Source organism: Sinocyclocheilus rhinocerous, unplaced genomic scaffold, assembly GCF_001515625.1.
Source record: "Sinocyclocheilus rhinocerous isolate Xijiao unplaced genomic scaffold, SAMN03320098_v1.1 scaffold1983, whole genome shotgun sequence".
NCBI classification, from domain to species: domain Eukaryota; kingdom Metazoa; phylum Chordata; class Actinopteri; order Cypriniformes; family Cyprinidae; genus Sinocyclocheilus; species Sinocyclocheilus rhinocerous.
The window spans coordinates 186,568-207,525 of NW_015652276.1; the positions used below are offsets into that span (position 1 = coordinate 186,568).

At 34.8% G+C, this 20,958-nt stretch overlaps 1 protein-coding gene across 1 annotated transcript in view; it reads right to left on the reverse strand.

The window, feature by feature from the left end:
• Positions 1-3,597: 3,597 nt before the first annotated feature.
• The window catches only part of LOC107714303 (protein kinase X-linked), a 23,722-nt gene continuing 6,361 nt past the window's right edge, over positions 3,598-20,958 (reverse strand). The window contains exons 3-7 of the mRNA XM_016520115.1: positions 17,817-17,936; positions 11,721-11,816; positions 7,261-7,318; positions 5,034-5,111; positions 3,598-4,334 (exon numbers count right to left, since the gene is read on the reverse strand). Of these exons, the coding sequence (XP_016375601.1) occupies positions 4,209-4,334; positions 5,034-5,111; positions 7,261-7,318; positions 11,721-11,816; positions 17,817-17,936 (478 nt within the window). The 3' untranslated portion in view covers positions 3,598-4,208. The remainder of the gene's footprint in view (positions 4,335-5,033; positions 5,112-7,260; positions 7,319-11,720; positions 11,817-17,816; positions 17,937-20,958) is intronic.

The following is a 20,958-nucleotide window of genomic DNA, read 5'->3' on the forward strand; positions in this document are numbered from 1 at the left end:
TTTTTGGGGTGTTGCGACCTGTTTACTCCAGGAGGTGCTATGTAGGTGAACGAGGGAGTAATGGTAGGTTTGTTTCTTTATAGAAGTACTCCACCACACTCAGCAACTTTTAAGGTTCCTTGCTCCAAGCTGCAAATTCAAATCAGGGTTAATTCCAACACAGCAGCACTGACACTGTACATTTGTTTTTGTTAATAAAGCAACTCTGATGCAATAAACCATCAAAATCAGTCTTATACGGGACAAAAGGAGATTAAGGAACATCATTCAGCTCCACTGACTCAGCCAAAAAGTGTAATCGGTAAGAGCTGCATTGACAGTACCAATAATTAAAACAGCAGCTGCAACTTATCACATCGCAGCTTCAGAAAACATCATTCAAAAGGTGATGTATCAAAAATCTGTTGGATTTGAGCAACCCAAACATAAACAGATGAGCGCACACAAAGATGAATAATCTCATTGTTAAATGGAGATGTCATTTACATCCTAAGAGTAAAGTGTTTTTCTGCTTTCCTGTCACGAGTGGAAATATAATACGCAGAACTGCCAAAGTGCGGCGGGTACATATACCATACATTAAAACCATTTCCAATCAAGTTGGGGACAGATCCTTCATACAGGCATTTAGAAGACCGTAAGGGAACTATTAAGCAAAATTGGCCTGTCCCAGTGGTGTGTCTGACAGGACTAAACGTCATTAAAATGTTAAAACTCTAGTCAGATTTTACAAGGAGCAGAGTGAAGAAAGAAAGTTATGTTTGAACATTTCACTACGGGTGAAGTCTAACAACAGGGGTTAGAGAGTGAAATAACCTCTTAAAAATGCAATAGTCTCAAGGTACCTTAATGGATGAGATCATTCATCTGCTTTTGCAGCGAAGGAGTGATGCTAATTTGTTCAGTTAACTACTAACGTACATTTAATATACATTTTACATTAATGCTTAAGGAAAATAAACTATAAAGGGACTAACTGAGGGAAATACTAGCATATGAAACTGTGGCAAGCACTTAATCGTGGGCATATAGGAAAACAAGAGTATATTAAGACTCTTACAGTAAATGGTCTAATAATTTCCACTAAGCTTGTAGTTCAAAAGGTTCCTGAAGCTGGTGTGAATGAGCGTATGGCTTGGCGCCAACAGTCCAACTCATCTTAATGAGACTTCAACAAGTTTGGTCAGAGTACACTGAAATGTTATAACAGGCATGAGGTCTCTTAGTCAAATAGTTTTGCCCACATGAAAAGTTCAGTTTATTTTCATGGACAGAATTTGCAGATTTTTGTCAAATTTTTTATAACACCTTGGTTGCAGGTAACATTGCACTTGTACCATCTAAAATACATCATAAATGTTCAGAAGGCAATAAAATGATAGTACCGATAAACTTAAAAAAAAAAAAAGAAAGAAAAAGAAAAGTGATTAAAAACCAGTATAAAATCCTACAATTTTTCAGTTCATAGAACTTCATTTTAGTTTTTGCTGTTGCAAACAATATAAAATACCTTTTTTTCTCAAACAAGTGTAAAAACGAACACACAAAAAATTTGAGATTACAGCAAAAATTATTCACACAGGAAACAACAACAAACAACCAAAAAAAAAAAAAGAAGATGGTAACAGCTGTCAAGTCCATGTGAAATCTGCATGTTTGTTTCCTTAGTATAAAACTGCATTTGCAATTTAAAAAGAACAGTCATTTTAAGAGATGATATCAAATAAATGATATTCAGTAGACTTTACAATGATAGATTACTGCTTCAGACAAAAGCAGTTAAGAAAAACTATGGAAGTCCAGAAACAGAAGAGTTGTTTTCAACATACACACAGTAGCTATATTTCTAAATCATTTCACACCATAGTTCTCTTCCCATTATTCAAGGCTTTTAAATGCCAAACATATATTAAGTAGCATTCCAAAGCAATGTAAACTGTGTTTGCTAAATTCACCCCCATATCTATGCAAGGCAACTTTAGAAAACACCTGGCTAGTTAATCGTTTATGCGCTTAACTGATTAGTAAACACATATAGAACACCATAAAGCACAACAGCCAAAGTATTTGAACAGGCATCTCATAATACAAGCATTAATGCTAATTTATTAGTTACCTACAGGTTTGCGAGGTCATGTTTGATTAGGTAAGTGCTACTGCACCACTACTTCATCTGGTATTCTTAGACTGACATCTTGACAGGAATGTGTTCATAAGCTCTTTGGATTCTTGGGGCCGTTCACACAAACCGTGCTTTTGTGGTCAACTCGAGATGCTTCACAATAATATATAACTGCAGAGCTGCAACACTGATGAATGGAAAAGAAGGCAGGGTTCAAGTTTTACTTATTTTTAAACTTATTTAACTTGCCTTAAAAATGTGGTGCTCATGAACAAAAATAAATAAGTGAGATGCAGCACAATTATCAAACACGTCTATAGTGCACGTTTACATAGAAAAAAAAGAATTAAAAGCAGCACAGTAGAACACAAAAACACATTCTGTTTCACACTGCAGACGAATCCTGTGTGCATTTATTTTGGTGCCCTTATCTATCAAAGCCCATTTCCACTACATAAATATAAAAATAATGCTTTGGAAAACAAAATGATGACACAAAATGTCAAAATTATTACTTACTACTTACGGAAGTCATCATTCTGAAATAAAAAGTTTTTTTTATAAATAAAATTACAACAGAAAGTTGAAATTATGAGATAAAAAGTCAATTTGATAAGCCAAAATTATGAGTCATAATTATGACATACAAGCAGAAATTGATATAAAAATACAAATGACAAAAAATTTAAATGACAAAAAAGTCCAAAATCTCATATAATGAGATAAACTGTCATATGAAACTAGTTTAAATTGAGTCATGACGTTTTAATCTCAGTTTTCAATTATTATTATAAGTCATGATTTTGACTTTTAAGTAATAATAAATAACTAAAAACTTTACACTATGATAAATCAACTTATTTCATAATTTTGTCAAATTATTCAATGTCAAATTATAACTTTGTACCTCATCAAACTAAAAACTGAGATACATAATTATGTCACATTAATTATTATGACAAAAAAGATGTAACTTGACTTATCTCATAATTCTATTTTTTTTTTGCCATAATTTGCATTTTCCCTCATAATTATGACTTTGTATGTAATAATTGATTTACCAAAGCATTTATTTTTTTCTTGTGACGGAAATGGGCTTACATTTTCTTATGTAAATAATCAGGTAAATAATTCCCTACAGGGAATTATTTACCTGCTATCTGGAACACACACACACACACACACACACACACACACACACACACACACAAGCAGCACTTTCTGTTTAGTAAATATGACTGAATCCAAGTGACAGTTTATCGATACAGTTTGGAGTTTGGGTTCTGGTTTAGATTAATGACTTTTTGGATGTAAATATGGCCTACAGCTACATGTAAATTACATTTCAGAGTATAGATTTTTGTAGTCTCAAATATGAATGACCATTTTAACATTAATTGCCATTATTTATTTTGGTAATTAATGTTAATTTGTATTAATAGTGTGTATTATTTGTTTTATTATTATGCTTTTTTTTGTATAGACTGGAGAAATGCTGCCAGTATAAAAGCACATTGTCACAGCTAGTGCAGTGTGAAACAGGCCTAATGTTACGAAATTTATATAGAAATACCATGTGGGAGGAATGGATCAACACAGCAAGTTCAGATAACCAGAAAGAAAATTTGTCAGGCTTAAAGCTCTAATTCAGCAAGTTTGTTAAGGTACAAAGTCAAAACAAAACCATGACCATACACGTTTAGGCATAAGCAAAGACATTGTCTTGACCCAGCTTAAAGAACCTTGATATTGCTTATTTAAAATTATATTTAAAAATATTCCTTTTGCATAATATAAGAGACTCAGAGGGTGTTGAATCAAGTTGCTCATCTTACAAGAGGTTGAAGTGATGAACTGTTTCCTTGGTAAACGTTTGACTATGATTATGATGACATTAATGAGGATCAGAAGAAGTCTGTTTCCGTTTCTCAAGTGTGCAGGACTCAGGGACAAGCAGGCAAGACATGCCTATAATAATAACGCAACTATGATCTTTTAATGTCTCCTGAATGGTTAGGCTAAAACTTCAGCTAAATCATTATCTTCCATCAGTCCTGTCTTTTTATTCATTCAAAAGAATATCCTTTCAGAAGTCCTTGAAAATTTCCAAATCCTTAGCTGGCACTGGTGTGTCCTTCTTCCACTCATCCTCTGGATAGGTGTCAAAGTTAGACGTGTCACCCTCGTGAGACACCTTGGGAACTATGGGTGGCTGTCACAGCAATGAGAGAAAGTCATTGAAGAGGCTTTAGATACACTGAAATGCACACTACTGTTCAAAAGTTTGCGGTTGGAAAAGAAATGAATCATTTTAATCATTAAACTCATCAAAAGTGACAGCATTCATTAAAAAAAAAAAAAAAAAAAAAAAAAATGTATTGTAGTTTCCAAATGTATTACTGTTTTTTTCCCCTCAACATTTATAATAATAAGAAATTAGCATATTAGAAGGATTTCGGAAGGATCATGTGACTGGAGTAATAGCTGCTGAAAATTCAGCTTTGCCATCACAGGAATAAATTAAGTAATTAAATTAATATTTTATTATATTAAATAACTATTGTAATATTAATACAACAAACAGCTATTATATAATATTATTTCACAATGCTAGTGTTTTAACTATGTTTTTAATCGACCGAGCCCAAACTGAATGGCCGTGTACACTTTCCACTATGCACTACCAAGTATTTCTGGGAAACTGCAATATGTCCGGTAAACCATGGGAAATATTCTGGCTGTATAATTCTAACATTGAATAAAGTAAAAGAGGACCACTTTTTAATGAGGCGTTGGCACTGTTATGTGGCCAGTAATGACTTGGACATCTTACAAAAATGAATAGTGGTGTAAATCTTTAATAACAGGACATATTCTAAAGCTCTATACGACGGAGCTGTGGTGCTTTTACCTTGAGTTTTCTACAGGGCACAGAATCCCAGTCTACTGACTTAAACCATCTGTGCTTCTTCACATCATCAGCTCCATTCTGGAATAAGACAAAAATAATACACAAGATTATGATAGGTTACTGTAACTAAACGAACATTAAAGGGTTAGTTCACCCAAAAATGAAATTCTGTCATTAATTACTCACCCTCGTGTCGTTTCAAACCCGTAAGACCTTCGTTCATCTTCGGAACACAAATTAAGATATTTTTGATGGAATCTGAGAGCTGTCTGCATAGACAGGAACGCAGCTGAAATGTTCCTAAATCCAGAGACGTAGCAAGGAGATCGGTAAAATAATCCATGTGACATCAGGGGTTCAACTGTAATTTTAAGAAGCTACGAGAATACGTTTTGTGCGAAAAAAAAACCAAAAAAAAAAACACTTTATTCAACAATTCGTCTCCTCCGCATCACCCTGTAGCGCCATTTTGGAGAATATCCACTGAACGTAAACGGCGTTTGCTGTTCTGTGTCAGCTGTGTCACGCCGGATCTGTTTCCTACGTTGTTGTGATTTGATCTGAACGAAAACAGCGTATCCGTGTGACGCAGCTGACACAGAACAGCATACGTTGTTTACGTCCAGCGGATATTCTCCAAAATGGCACCAGGGTGATGCGGAGGAGACGAATTGTTGAATAAAGTGTTTTTTTTTTTGGTTTTTTTTTCGCACAAAACGTATTCTCGTAGCTTCGTAAAATTACGGTTGAACCCCTGATGACCCATTGGATTATTTTACCGATCTCCTTGCTATGTCTCTGGACTTGGGAACATTTCAGTTGTATTGCTGTCTATGCAGGGTCAGACGGCTCTCAGATTCCATCAAAAATATCTTAATTTGTGTTCCGAAGATGAACGAAGGACTTGTAATTAATGACAGAATTTTCATTTTTGGGTGAACTAACCCTTTAAAGTAGAATAATGTCTTACACTTACACAAACTACCACAGTTAAAACTGTAAGCATAAAAACCTAAAAAGTCTATCAACGCTTTTAGACTTAACCTTGTAAGACGCATCTTATTTGACCCCAAACAGTCTTTTCAGACACTGTACTGTCTTTTTAGTTTCTTAGAGAGGGAAAAGAAAAGTGGGGCAACAATGCTAACCTCCTGAAGTCTTCTAGAAACCTCAGAATTTGGGCCATGCATTGCTCTGTGGGACCATGCCAGATACACATTCACACAAGTGGAATAACAGATATCAGCACTTGTGAATGAGCGCTGCCAGCAGGACCTGGCCTTGCTGTGGAAACAGTGCAAACACAGCTGTGACTGGGCTGCCGGGTCTTAAACTCTCATTGCATTTAGTCAGAGGAGAAAAAGCAAAAGAACAAAAGTGCTAAATTAAAAACAGAAACATCTAGCTTTGGAAGTCCACCAAAAGTGACATTTCAGGTTTTCATTCTTTATCTCTTACTCTGGATCTGCTTTGATGACAAAAAGGAAATTAGCTCATTCCTCACGTGTGGAGAATTCTAATTGTAGCATTAACGGGAAATTGACGAACCATTCACAAACTTCCCATGACATCACCGACACAATATGCATCACATTACACATGACATGCCTGGCGCACTGCTGCCATCTCATCTGGCGCCAGTTACTGAATTATTTCCTCTGAAAGGACAATTCAGAAAAGTAACTGCCATTAAACCGTAACTGTGAATGACTATAGCTAGAGATGCAGAAACATTTCACATAAGGACTCTGTCTGTAGTTCTTTCCCCATTATCCACCTCGTCTGATGGGGGTTGGAAGGAGGTACAGTGGGAGAGTTGCCCGGTGTCAGAATCACTCCAGGGAATGTCCAGGGAGTTTCTCCAGAGCCTCATCTCATCCCCTCTGGGCAGATAGGAAACTTTCTTATCATAACTGGAAACATATGTGGCCAACTGTGGCCTTTGGGAGAAAGATCTCGCAGGACTCAATCAAGATCTTATTATTTGCCACGTGCAGCTTTATTAAGATGCAAACTGGCCTAGAAACAGAGTTTATTTTGTTAGATGATTCATAGATTTTCAACCTGGCTTTGAATTTGAGATGACTATAAAGAGTCCATATGGACAAAAAGCTTATTATCAATACAGCGTTCTCAAAGGAAATATCCCAGATGCTGATTCCTGTTGAATTACTTTGCTCAGCATACAAGAACCACATAAAATATCTGTCACCACAATCCTGCTTACCTTCATGTTTCCAAGCCTTCTTGTCCGATCAATCACCAGAAACTTCTTGATTAGGTCCCTAGATAAATAAAAACAAGATGAGAACCACTTCGCTAAAAAGCACCTGATTTAGACTTAGACTTTAAATTAGTTTAATAAACACAAGAAAATTAAGACGCTTATTCAAATAAACCAGTAACTATTGTAATGTTATGATTAATAATCAATAAATGGCTGATATAAAAAATCTGTACTGCTTTGTATAAAAATTAAATTAAATTAAATTAAATTACATTATTATGCTACAAGTGAATTTAGGCATCACATCATTATAAATGTACACGATCTGAAATCTGCTTTATAAAATAAGCTTACTATTTTAATACTTTAAAACAAGTCCTGGAAAAGTAATAGAGTGAATACAGTTAATACATAAATAATAATTTGCAAATGTAACGTATAGTGTGCTGTACTTCTTTTCAAGAAATAAACTTTAAAGGGAAAAACGTTACATCTTCATATTATCCATTTAATTTTGTGCTAGATAACGGTAAAAGTAAATAAAAAAATATGTGGAAATATATTTATAGAATCAAATACCGCACACACACACACACACACACACACACACACACACACACGTCTGGTCAGCTATCCTTGTGGGGACTCTCCATAGGCGTAATGGTTTTTCTGTCAAATGACATTAAATACAGCCCGTAAATTAAATTACACTTTATGATTAGGTCCCACTAGTTAACTTTACTTAATGCATTAACTAACATTAATTAAAAAAAAAATACAGTTACAATATTTATTAATCTTTGATAATATGGCTGTTATAATAATAATGATTGTTACCAATGGTTAGTTAACAACCACACAATTATAACAACTGTTTATATTTAGTCCATGTTAGGTTGGTTTCATTAAATAATACACTTTACAATAAGGTTCATTAGTTAACATTAGTTAACTACATTAGTTAACATGAACTAAGCATGAACAATACTTCTACAGCATTTATTAATCTTAGTTAATGTTAATTTCAACATTTACTAATGCATTATTAAAATCAAAAGCTTGTGCTTGTTAACATTAGTTAATGCACTGTGAATTAACATGAACTAACTATGAACAACTGTATTTTCATGAACTAACATTAACAAATATGAATAAATACTGTAATAAATGTATTGTTCATAGAGGCGGACAGTAGTGAAGTATTTTTACTTTACTCAAGTAAATTTAAAAATAATCTCTAGTTTATCAGAGTGTTTTTCTTTGGAAAACTTTACTTCACTACATTCCAAAACATAATGTCATACTTTTTACTGCACTTCATTTCATAAATAAAAGTTGTTGTTGGTTTTACCTTTAATACTCAAGAACATTAAAAATTTAGTACTTTCTTGTACTCAAGTAAATCTTTGAATTACTTTTACTTGAGTAAAAGTAAGAAAGTAATAGATTTCTAATGTAATTAAGTATTAAATTATATTTAATATGAAACGTAGTGCAGTAAAAAGTACAATATTATGCTTTGGAATGTTGTGAAGTAAAGTTTTCTAAAGAAAAACACTCTGATAAAGTACAGACATCTGAAAAGTACTTTTACAGCAGAGTACAAATACTTCACTTCTGTCCGCCTCTTAATACATTAACTAACATTAACTAATGGAACCTTAATGTAAAGTGTTACCAATAATACTAAAATATACAACTTTAATAATGTATTAGTAAATGTTAACTAATTGTTAACTAACATTAGAGTTAATATATAGTTTAAATATCAGGCAAAATGTATTGTAGAATCAGGCAAAATGCTGTTAAATCGCACATACCAATATTTTCTGACAAAGGCCTGTAGTAATAACTATTGTCAAAGTATAATTACTCTCTTAAAAATATTATTCATAGTGCAAGCTTATTAACATAAAAAAAAAACATTTCTACACATAAAAATCTACCTGCATTAAGCTTTTCACGTAGCCCTTATGTATTAGGTTTAAAATCAATCTGTATCTATGACCCAACAGACTTCAAGCTGCGAACACGAGTACATTAGCATGTTTACTGCTGTGCCGTTGATGTTCTCACTCAACCTAACATGAGAGACGCTTGGAGCGATCACGATACAGATGACCTTACCACTCATTCTCACCTCCCTTGCAGATGTTATTCATTCTCCAATGATCATGTGTGTTTGACTTCAGGACACCATTATCTTATCAAGCTTGTTAAATCCCTACTGACATAAGTCGTAGTTTTGGCTACTTTCATAATTGTAACTAGAGTAAACATGCCAGTCGAAAGGAAACGCATATTTGCTTTGCCTGAGGTGACTGTCTGTCTCTATTTCCGAGAGCTTCCTCAAGCTGTCTTTGTCTCTGGAGTGCAGTTCGTTTGAAGCAGTGAACACCAATTTAGCCCCTAGTGGACAAAAGTCTTATTAGGAAATGCAGCTGTGATGTCAATTTGTGTATGCGTTTGTACAGCTGCAATGCCTTCTTAGATGTTACAACTAAGGGAGGATACTGTTCTGTATCATTGAGAGGTATGAATTAAAGGATTACGGTTTTGAACATCAAGACGGGACAGTGGGCCATTTGCTGAATCCTGAGCTCCTTTAGTTCAAAAGCACCATGAGTAATAGTATCTGTCTGTAATCTGGAGGATGCCTCCACTCCTACAGCCGTTGGTGTGCTTAGCTGACGTGTTTAGATGAGTTCATTAGAGGACACGAGTTTGTAACTGTGTGCACATGTAACTGCATTTCCATGTCAAAGACCACTTTTTGGTTATAGAGATGCAGGACACCCTGTTATTACTGAAAATAAAAATGTAGATACAATAATTGTCTATAATAACATATAGAGTACCATATTAACAAATGCTTTTACTGTATTAAGATGTTTTTGTTGCAACGTCATTAAACTAGTCATTAATGATATTCAGAGACATATACTTCGGTATATTTAAAGCTGCAGTCCGTAAGTTTTGCCTCTTTGTCGCAATCTCTGTTTGAAACCTGCAATTGCAGTTATTTGCGGAATGATTTTCATTACGTGGGTTGTGCATCGGCACGGCTCCTCAGCGCGGATGAATCTAATGTTTTGAGGAGTATGTGTGGGCCTCAGTCAACGCACTAGTGCGGATATTCACTGTATTGCAGAATTACAGATTCTGTGTCTCGGAAGTATGTCCAAATTAAGAACTTTCACCCGAAAATGTTATCTGAAAAAGTAAGTAACATGTCTGCCAGTTTTGTTCTGAACAAGTGAAAAAAAATAAAAAAAGTTTTACAACAAATCGCGTTACCAATGGTGATTAAATCTAACGATCATTTAGCTCATGTCAAACCATGCAAATTATTATTATGACACTTTGTTTTCAAATTGTTAATGTTAACAACATCAACATTGCGTGACTATGTGTATATAGTGTGTATTGACGTTATCTGTAGATTTAAATTTCTGTACAGTCCAATCTCTAATTGTCATACCATTCCAATGTCATCGAAAGAAATTGATCTTTTAACCTCAAAAAGCAATTTAATGTTCCTTAGAACTCATTCTAAAATGACAAGTTTAATTATTCCAGCCGCTGTAAGAAAAGGCTATACATGATCCGCCAGCTGCAGCATCCACACACGCGATATAGCCTACTGGCCGGTACTTCTTCTTTATGTGTACAGACGTGACCTAATGACGCAGCGCCATACTCAGATTTCCCACAAAAACCTACCAGTACCACTCAAATTATAAAACATTATTACAAGCTTACCGATGTGAATCAGGCTAAAATAAGGAGTTTTGTACACTGGCAAGTTATGTTCTTGCTCAAAAATTGATTGTGGATAATTTTTTACCAAAAAACGTTACGGACTGCAGCTTTAATATATTTTTTGCAGGAGGGATGATAGAAACGATAAAAAAAATAGCCTAAACTTATGTATTTTTGTTTTTTACCAGTGTTATTTTAGCATTATTTACATAACACAATAGTACTTTTACAGTTATATTTTCTGTTAGTTTTAGTAAGTGTTATATGCTTTTGTTGTTTTTATTAGATCTTCTTAAATATTTCAATTCAGCTTTATTTTTATTTCAATTTGAGCAATTTTAGTACTTCAACTTATTTTATTTCAGTAAGTTGTGAAGGCAACATTTCTAACCTTCATTTAATCTTTTGAAGCTTTATAGCTATATAGTTTTTCACCTTATATTTTTTAAATCTAAAAATAAAACCTGAATCTTTTTTTTTCAGATTTATTTCTATTACAAAAAAAAAAAAAAAACTACTTTTATCACTTTTAGTTAGCAGTAAAAAGACTTGCACTTTCCCCCCACACACATAAGTTTAAGTCTGAGATCAAACAATATTTCATGCTGATGCTAACATGATTGCAATATACTTTGTGTTTTATGTATGCTATAAATATGGCACGTGTCATTCAGTTGTGTTTTCTTTATCAAACTCACTTTACATAGAAATCCAGATGCCGCGGAAACTCCAGCTTTCCGGCCAGGATCTTCTGGTAGATGCCAAAGGGATTATCATCAAAAAATGGTGGATACCTTAGATAGAGAGGGAAAAAAACAAAACAATTAATGTGTCAAAATGACACAGAGCAGGAAAAGTCTTAAAGATATATACTAGTGTAATCCGTCTTATTGACAGTTTAGCTGATTTCAATAAAGATCTGCTGAAATGCCAAAAACTAATACACATACTTTATCTTTGGCTTAGTCCTGTCAGTTTAGTCCTATAAAAACCTCTGCAATGATTCATATCCAGACCAGAACTGGAAGCTACAGACACAGACGCAGACAAACACAACTGTGACTTAAGCCATCAAAAATCAAACTTAAATTAGATGGCATAAAAAAGCCAATATTCGACTCAATATGAGTGCAAATTTAATACAGACTCAGAATAATTCAATAACAACAGATCGCTTATTTTCTTTTGTATTTAGCATCACTTTTAGGTGTGAAGTTCACAGACGCATCCCGGGTCTGCACCACTGGAGGAGGACTACAAGGGGGGAAGGTGTCATTTAGGCCTCTAAATGACTACTGTTTACTGTGTCTCAGTATAATGTTGTTTCTACCCCCCTTTTTTGTCCATCTGATGTGTGTTCTCTAATGTCTGGTAGAGCGATTCTTCAGCTCATACTGTGTAATCCATTACTCCTCCATTAGACTTCCAGCCTCGACCAACATGCCATCAAACATCCTTGCACTCTCAATGAGCTTTTTTAATGCCTGCATCTAGCTGCCACTGAAAAGAATCGCTGACTATGAGGGATAAATAAGGTGAGAGATGCTAATGAGCCTGTTACTAGGCGGCCACCTGAAACCCCATGAGGGCGCAGATCACTGACAATGATGGAACTCAAGTGTCAACAGTGAAGATGAGATGATGAGACATAAATCAGCAGCAAAATATAGAGTGAAAGACCCTGCAGTGACTGACACTGAACAAGCCATTACCGCAGAGTTGCACAACGGGGAGGACAAATGTGTGACGGCTTAAAAGAGTATTACCCGAATGACCGCAAAAACATATTATTTAAAGCAATAGTTCACCCAAAAATTAAAATGTGCTCAAAATGTACTCACCCTCAGGCCATCTAAGATGTAGATGAGTTTGTTTCTTCATGGGAACTGATTTGGTGAAATTTAGCATTACATCACTTGCTCACCAGTGGATCCTCTGCACTGAATGGGTGCCGTCAGAATGAGAGTCCAAACAGCTGATTAAAACATCAAAATAATCCACAAGTAATCCACATGTCTCTAGTCCATCTTGTGAAGCAAAAAGCTATGTGTTTACAATAAACAAATCTATAATTAAGGCATTTTAACTTTAAACCGTTGCTTCTGGCTAAAATATGAGCCCATAATCCATAACAACATAATTATTTCACATCAAAATCCACCAACATATTTGTTCATAACTGATTTGGACTGTTTTCACTCGTAAATGGTGCTTGATCTGTGCACATTTCTCTCCTTTTTTCACTAGAGAAAGCAATATTACGGATAGAGGACTCATATTTTAGAGTTACTATACAGTACTGGTTGTTTCTTACATACATGCAACTTTTCACTTCACAAGATGTTAATTGATGGACTGCGGATTACTTGTGGATTATTGTAATGTTTTTATCAGCTGTTTGGACTCTCATTCTGACGGCACCCATTCATTGCCGAGAATCCATTGGTGAGCAAGTGATGTAATGCTTTTTTCTTCTTCTCTCTCTCTCTCTCCCTCCAAATTATTTCTTCAAATCTGTTCTGATGATGAAACAAGCTCATCTACATCTTGGATGGCCTGAGGGGAGTACAATTTCTGCAAATGTTGATTTCTGGGTGAACTATTCCTTTTAGATTTAAAGGTGACATATCATGAAAATCAGACTTTTCCAGGTTTTAAGTGCTATAATCAGGTCCCCGGTGCATCTACCAACCAAGGAAACGTGGAAAAGATTAACCCAGTAACTTTGTTTTGGTAAGCCTTTTTCTGCAAGCGTCTGAGAAAACAAGCACGTCTGATTTCGCTCCCTTGGTGACGTGGCAAAGGGATCTCATTATAATATTACCGTCCCTTGCATTTAAAGAGACAGGCACGAAAAACAGTGCGTTTCTGCTTCCACTCAAAATGGGCATTTTCAAAATGATATAATAAATGATCTGTGGAGTATTTTGAGTTGAACTTTCACAGACACATTCTGGGGACACCAGAGACTTATATTACATATTGTAAAAAGGGGCATAATATGTCTCCTTTAATACGGTCACTCTCATTATAATATTACCGTCCCTTGCATTTAAAGAGACAGGCACGAAAAACAGTGCGTTTCTGCTTCCACTCAAAATGGGCATTTTCAAAATGATATAATAAATGATCTGTGGAGTATTTTGAGTTGAACTTTCACAGACACATTCTGGGGACACCAGAGACTTATATTACATATTGTAAAAAGGGGCATAATATGTCTCCTTTAATACGTAGCTTTATTCTAGATCAAACTTGAACCATTAATTCTTCACAAATATGAGTGAGCCCTGTTTCAGTCATATACATTACTGTTATAATTTTTTATTTTTTTATTTTTTTGATGCCTGAGAGTGCCTGGCCACCATATACTTCCATTGAGTGGAAAAGAAGACCATCTACTTTTGTGTTTGACTGAAGAAAGAAAGTCATACAGGTTTGGAATGACATTAGGGTGAGTAAATGATGACAGGATTTTCTATCCTATTAAAGACCTCTAGCTGCGGCCTTCTGGAAGAAGTAAAATAAGGTGGTTCCACATAATGGATTGACCAGGACTGACAGTACTGACTGAATGTGGAAACCATAAACCGAGAGAGAGAAGCCAGGAGAGGAGAATGTGCAGCTACTCCTTCTCGTGGGTGATGGAAAAGAGAGATGGAGAGAAGGAGAAAGAAAGCAGAAGAGACATATTAGTCTCTATAGTGTTACTGTAAGCAGTGGCTGGTGACAGGGGAAAAAAGGAGAATTATGAAACTGAAACTTTTACATAACAGCACAGGTGTTGCCAAGATTCCACTGAGAAAAATATAATAATAATAAAAAATACCAAAAACCAAGAAACTTTTAAAAGTGTGCTCTTGAACTCTTGAAGTAACTATTGCATTATAACTAACACTGCAAATGGATTAAGAAAGTTGAAATCAAATTACACGGATGACACGATTTGCTGGTTAATTAATCAAAAATAACTTATATTAGTCAATCAATTATCAATCAATTTATTGCTATTTGCTAAGAAAATAAATTATTGTGGCAGACAAGTAAATCTTTAAATAGACATTGCAAGTGGCTTTAGAATATGTTCAATATGTTTAGAATATCAATATGTTGTTTATTTCTCTATGTTTGAACAAGCCTACTACTTGCCTAAATTTCAATCAGTCAAGCTGTCCGATAACACAGGATGCATTATTGAGTTCTATCTCGGATATTTTTAAATTGCTAATATGTACACATGCAGACTAACATTTATTTATGCATTGTGTCTTGCTCTTTTAGTACCTTTAGCACTGGACTGTAGTATTTTTAAGACACTTTGAAAAATGTGTCTTGAGACCGTTGCATTCTGTTCAATTCTGTTATACTCCATACAGCTGTTTTTGAACTCTGCTTTTGGTAAATGAACTTGTTGCCTGTTGTAGTACCTGGGTGGATGTACAAAGACATGTTTTTAAAATGTGGTATTTTAAGGACCTATTCTCGCTATGAACTAATTGCTTATTAACATGCATATTACTAGCATATTGGCTGTTTATTAGTACTTATAAAGCACATATTAATGCCTTATTCTGCATGACTTTATTCTAGATCCCTTAATCCGACCCCATACCTAAACCTAACAACTACCTTATAGACTATTAATAAGCAGCAAATTAGGAGTTTATTGAGGGAAAAGTCGTAGTTAAAAGTGAATTAGTGTTCCCTATTCTAAAGCTTTACCAAAAATGTACATGTAAGAATGATGAGTAATTGTGTGTTATATATATATATAAACAACCTTGTTAAAACAATAGGTTTTTGTAATTAAAATACTCCGGTCATCATTTAAGTGATATATTTGGTAAGATATTTTGTAATTAAGAAAAAAAAAAAACTTTTGTTATAAGCAAATTTTATATAAAAAAGCAAAACCTATTTTACTGAGTTGCCATTTACATTAAAACCAATGGAGAAAATGTACATCAAATTTACATGAACTCTGAAGCTAATCAAGGAGGTGATCTCTCTAGAAAGCATGGAGTAAGTCTAGAGTTTTCTCTTGAACCCTCAGAGGAAGCAGTGTGTGTCATTTCCTATGGACCCCCTTATGATCTGAGTGTAAGTTTATCTCAAGTATGCATAAATGCAACCTCTCTCTCTCACACACCCCAGACACGTGAAGCGTCTGACCATATCTCAATCTACAACACATCATTTTTTTTTTTTACTCTGTTTGTGAACCATTTTGTCTTTTGAGTGCAATTATAAAATACGTTTTTGACATTTTGTACCTACACATAGTCAGGTCTGAAATAGAATAGCACCAACAAGACATTTGCTCACATCCACATACACAGTCACTACGTCGAGGTTGCCATGGCCCAGTCCTGGAGGAGCCATTTCAGCTCTTGCTACATTTCCCGCAAAGGAGTCTCAAATGACCTCTGACATACACGGTCAAGCACACCCAGGGTCCCAGAGATGACTGAAGGGAGCTTTTGTATGTCTGGGCAAGCTGAGCCCATGTCTGTGTGTCCGTCTCTTGAAAAAAGGTAATTTTCTCTCACTCACATGCAGAAGCCAACACTTCAATAGAAGTCTGGGATGAATGCAGAGGGTGGGTCAGATTTTCCTCCACACGAGAGCCTGTGAAAGCTCTACACTCATTTTAAAACTTTAAAAATAAAGGTGCTTCACGATGCCATAGAAGAACCTTTTTGTCTAAATGGTTCCATAAAGAACCTTTAACATCTGAAGAACCTTTCTGTTTCACAAAAGGTTCTTTGTGGCGAAATAAGGTTCTTCAGATTACAAAAAGGTAAGAAAGAGATGGTTCTTTAAAGAACCTTTGACTGAATGGTTCTTTGTGGAACCAAAAATGGTTCTTCTATGGCATCGCTTGAAGAACCTTTTGAAGCACCTTTATTTTTAAGAGTGTAGGGCAGATTTCGAGTCAGCGACACGCAGGTGGGAAAATGGAGCAGTTTGGATGAAATACACTACAATCTTTTTTGTAATCTTTTTGTAAACAAGATCTATTCCAAGAAACGCATCTGCCCCCTGAGATACTGTAAATGTGAGCAGATTATCTTTGTGCATATTAAAGATGCCAGTTTGTGCACACTAAACAGAATATACGTCTAGGCAAATAAGCATAAATATCATAATAAGGATGAATATTAAGGCAGCACTAAAAGAGGCCATATGTTTTGAGACATGCACATGGAGGTTTGGGCCTTTGGCAGAACTCAGTGTCTCATATTCTACTGCTGCCCTCTAGAGGTGTATCTTTGACAATAGCTGATCTTTCCTGACCACACGCCAATACAAATACAATCTTGAGCCATACAAGGTGAAATAGCAAGTGTTATTTTTCTTCATGACTGGTTTTGGTCAAGTAGCCATTAGAAATTAAAATTAAATTATACATGGAAAACAGTTGTCATAAAATAGGATTTGAAGTTCCCCCTTTTTTCACAAACACACACAAGATTAATTTTTAAAAGATGGAAATTCCGTTGATTTACTGTAAATCAGGGGTTTTCAGACTCTCAACCAACCCAGTCACTCCCAATAATACAATTATAGATATTATTGGTAAAACTTTGTAATAACATTATACAACGCTTATCAGGTCATTAGCTCATTTTCATTTAAACTGCTAAAATATGTAATATAAATTTATTAAAGTCTGCTTTATACATCTCTGTGGAGCCCCTGAAGTAAACTACAAACTTCCAGGGTTACACAGATTCCTGTTTGAAATCGCTGGTGTAAAATGTAAACAGGAGGTGATCATAGTCTCGTCTTACCCTGCAAGCATTTCAAAGATGAGAATACCCAGAGCCCACCAGTCCACGGCTCGACCATGACCTTTACTCTGGATCACTTCTGGAGCCAAATACTCAGGAGTACCACATAGAGTCCATGTCCTGGAAAGAAAGAAAGAATAAAGTAGTGATGGACAGAAAGAGAGAGAAATCCTACAGTGTCTTAAAGTCTTAGAACACTGGGATCTGATTCTGTACTATTTCTCGGCCAATAATAAATTTTTTAAGTTTTCCATGTTAAGAGTTAAAGGGATAGTTCACACGAACATGGAAATGGTCATCATTCACTCACTTTCATGTTGTTCCAAACCTGACTTCTGCAGAACGCAAATAAAAAGATATTTTGAAAATTGTTGGAAACCAAAAAGTTTTGGTGACCAATGACTTCCATTGTATGGACAAAAAAAGATTTCCAAAAATATATAACACCGTACAAGTTTGGAATGATACAATTGATATAGTAAATGATGACAGAATTTAAATTTTTGGAAGAACTACATCTTTTTTAAGGCAGATGTTCTTGCGTTCATTAAAGCATTAAAACATTCATTAATTTCACTAATTGTCTTTTGTATAAGTACGAGATACATTTGTGTACAGTACAGTCAGCCATCATTATCGCAAAACAATGATCAAAACATAGCTATTTACCATAAATAAATAAATGGACATGAAATAGTCATTTGTGTTGGCTATATATTTAAAACAGTAAAAATAGATGTATAGCTAGTAGGGCTGTCAAATCGATTAATCACAATTAATCACATCCAAAATAAAAGTTTGTGTTTACATAATATATGCGTGTGTACTGTGTATATACGGTATGTATATATATAAATGCACACACATACATGTATATATTTGAGAAATAAATATATATATATATATATATATATATATAAATCATATATTTCTTAAATATATACATGTACACACACACACATACATATATATATATACACACACACACACATCATGTAAACACAAATGTTTATTTTGGATGCAATTAATCGTGATCGATTTGACAACCCTAATAGCTAGTGTAACAGCCCAGCTACTGCAGTGACTGTTTAGATAGCACACAAAGGGGTGTAATTAGAGTACACCTTGTGACAGCTGCCTATCTGGACCGGACTGTATAGGCTGGTGTAAGGTAGAGAGAGTAGGCTATATCCGCTTCAAGCCAAGGATACTTTAAGCGTAACCGTATATTGAGCTAGAAGCTAGGGTGAAAGCCCACTACGCTGTAGTAGAGGGTTTCTTATTACATGGAGTAGCTGCAGCTCCATGGGGTGAAATGACAAATCTGTGTTTGTTTGGGGCGATGGGGCCGGTCGATAAATGAGTCTGTTGACCTGTCCTTCAGCAAACGGCTGCCCTTTGCTTCTCTGTCTGGACATGGTTTTGTAACACAATTATAAGATTGTATCTGTTGATACCAGAATGTCAATAAGGAAAGTAGAAGACATATGTAAAAGATAACTTTTTATTATTATTATTAGTATTGGTTTAAGCTTCTGATCTGATTTCCTGTCAATACTAATACCTCAATATAAATCAATTATGAGTAACATAAACGCTATACTGAAGACTAGAGATGCACCGATTGCAATTTTCTTGGCCGATTCCGATTTTCGATTTTTGGGAAGTGAGACCTGCCGATACCGATTTTTGCCCATTCCGATTTTCTTTCTAAGAAATATAATTGACAGCATATACAAACAAAAGTCTATGCAAATTTCAATGCAAAAAGTATTTACATAATAAAATAAATTATTAAACATTACAATTCCCCCAATCTGGACTAAGTTACAGATTTTCTCTCACTTAAACAACTCTCAAAATAAAGTGCTCTGTGACTGGAAAGAGGAAGAAATAGTTAACTTAAAATGAGTTGCTGTATGTAACAAAACAGATGTCATCAAGCTGCATCTGAAGTGGCATTAGATGCATTTACACAGACAGTTTGATAAAGCTGAGGTGCCATAAATGCATTTACACTGAACAATTTCAAATGCATAAATAATTTTATAAGATTAATGTTTTACATATTTTTGGGCTCAAATGCAGCAAGTGTGGCTTCAGAGAAAATGGAGGGTAATCCCCCTTTTAGGTGACTAGAGGGGATTGTGTGTGGGGGAGGGTCATTTTTAGACTTTTGTTTTATTATTATCTCACCTAAATGTTTGTTCAGTCAGTGTATTTGTTTTTACAATGGTATAGCCTAATTTAGTTGCACAGTATATTACACACAGCACAAGGAAGTTTTAAACATAATCAGTGTGGCCTCAATAGCCCTGCAGTAAGCAGTGTGCTCTGTGCATGTGATTGAGCAATGTGTAGGGTAGAAATTAAACTGAAATTGCATTAAATCTGGTTGTTTTAACCAAGATTATGCTGCAAGACTTTTTTCTCAACTACATTTAAGTCCCCAGTTCCCGTTAATTCCCATGGAAAATTTCCAGTCTTGAAAAATCCCGGGAATTTTGCAACCCTAGTTAGTACACTGTAAGAAAAATATCTAGAAAAATGGAAAAAGGTATTAGTTATTTTCCAGGACATTATCCGTTATCCATTATTCATTATCCATTGTAACCCTGTAACCCAAAAACACAAAATGCAATGCGTAATTTAAAATGCAGGGAAAAAAAACCTGTGAAAAATCAATACGGAAAATTCCTTCATATTAACATAGTAGATTGTGCCCTATTTTTATACTAACTAACTGCTAATACACTGCTTAACACTATAATTGTTCAGAATGTGTAGTTTTACTAGTTTACTAGCTAATAATACAAAAAATTTAATTGTAATTGTTCAAAAATGTAAGTGTTCAATAATTCAAAGTTGTATTTAAAAATAGTTATTTATATTTTAATATTATATTACGTTATATTATTTTATGAACAAATCTAAATTAACACAAAAAATATTTGTTACCTGAGATTTGACGTAATTTTGCGTCATAATTACGCAATAATGTCATCGTGCAATGACATCACCATGTCATTTAGCAACTTTTAGCAACAAATTGACCTTCCTTTAGCAACTTCCCCTGAAAATTAGTTGGCAACACTGAACGAAACACCGCTGTGTGTTGCCCGGAGACACACAACAGTTCTGC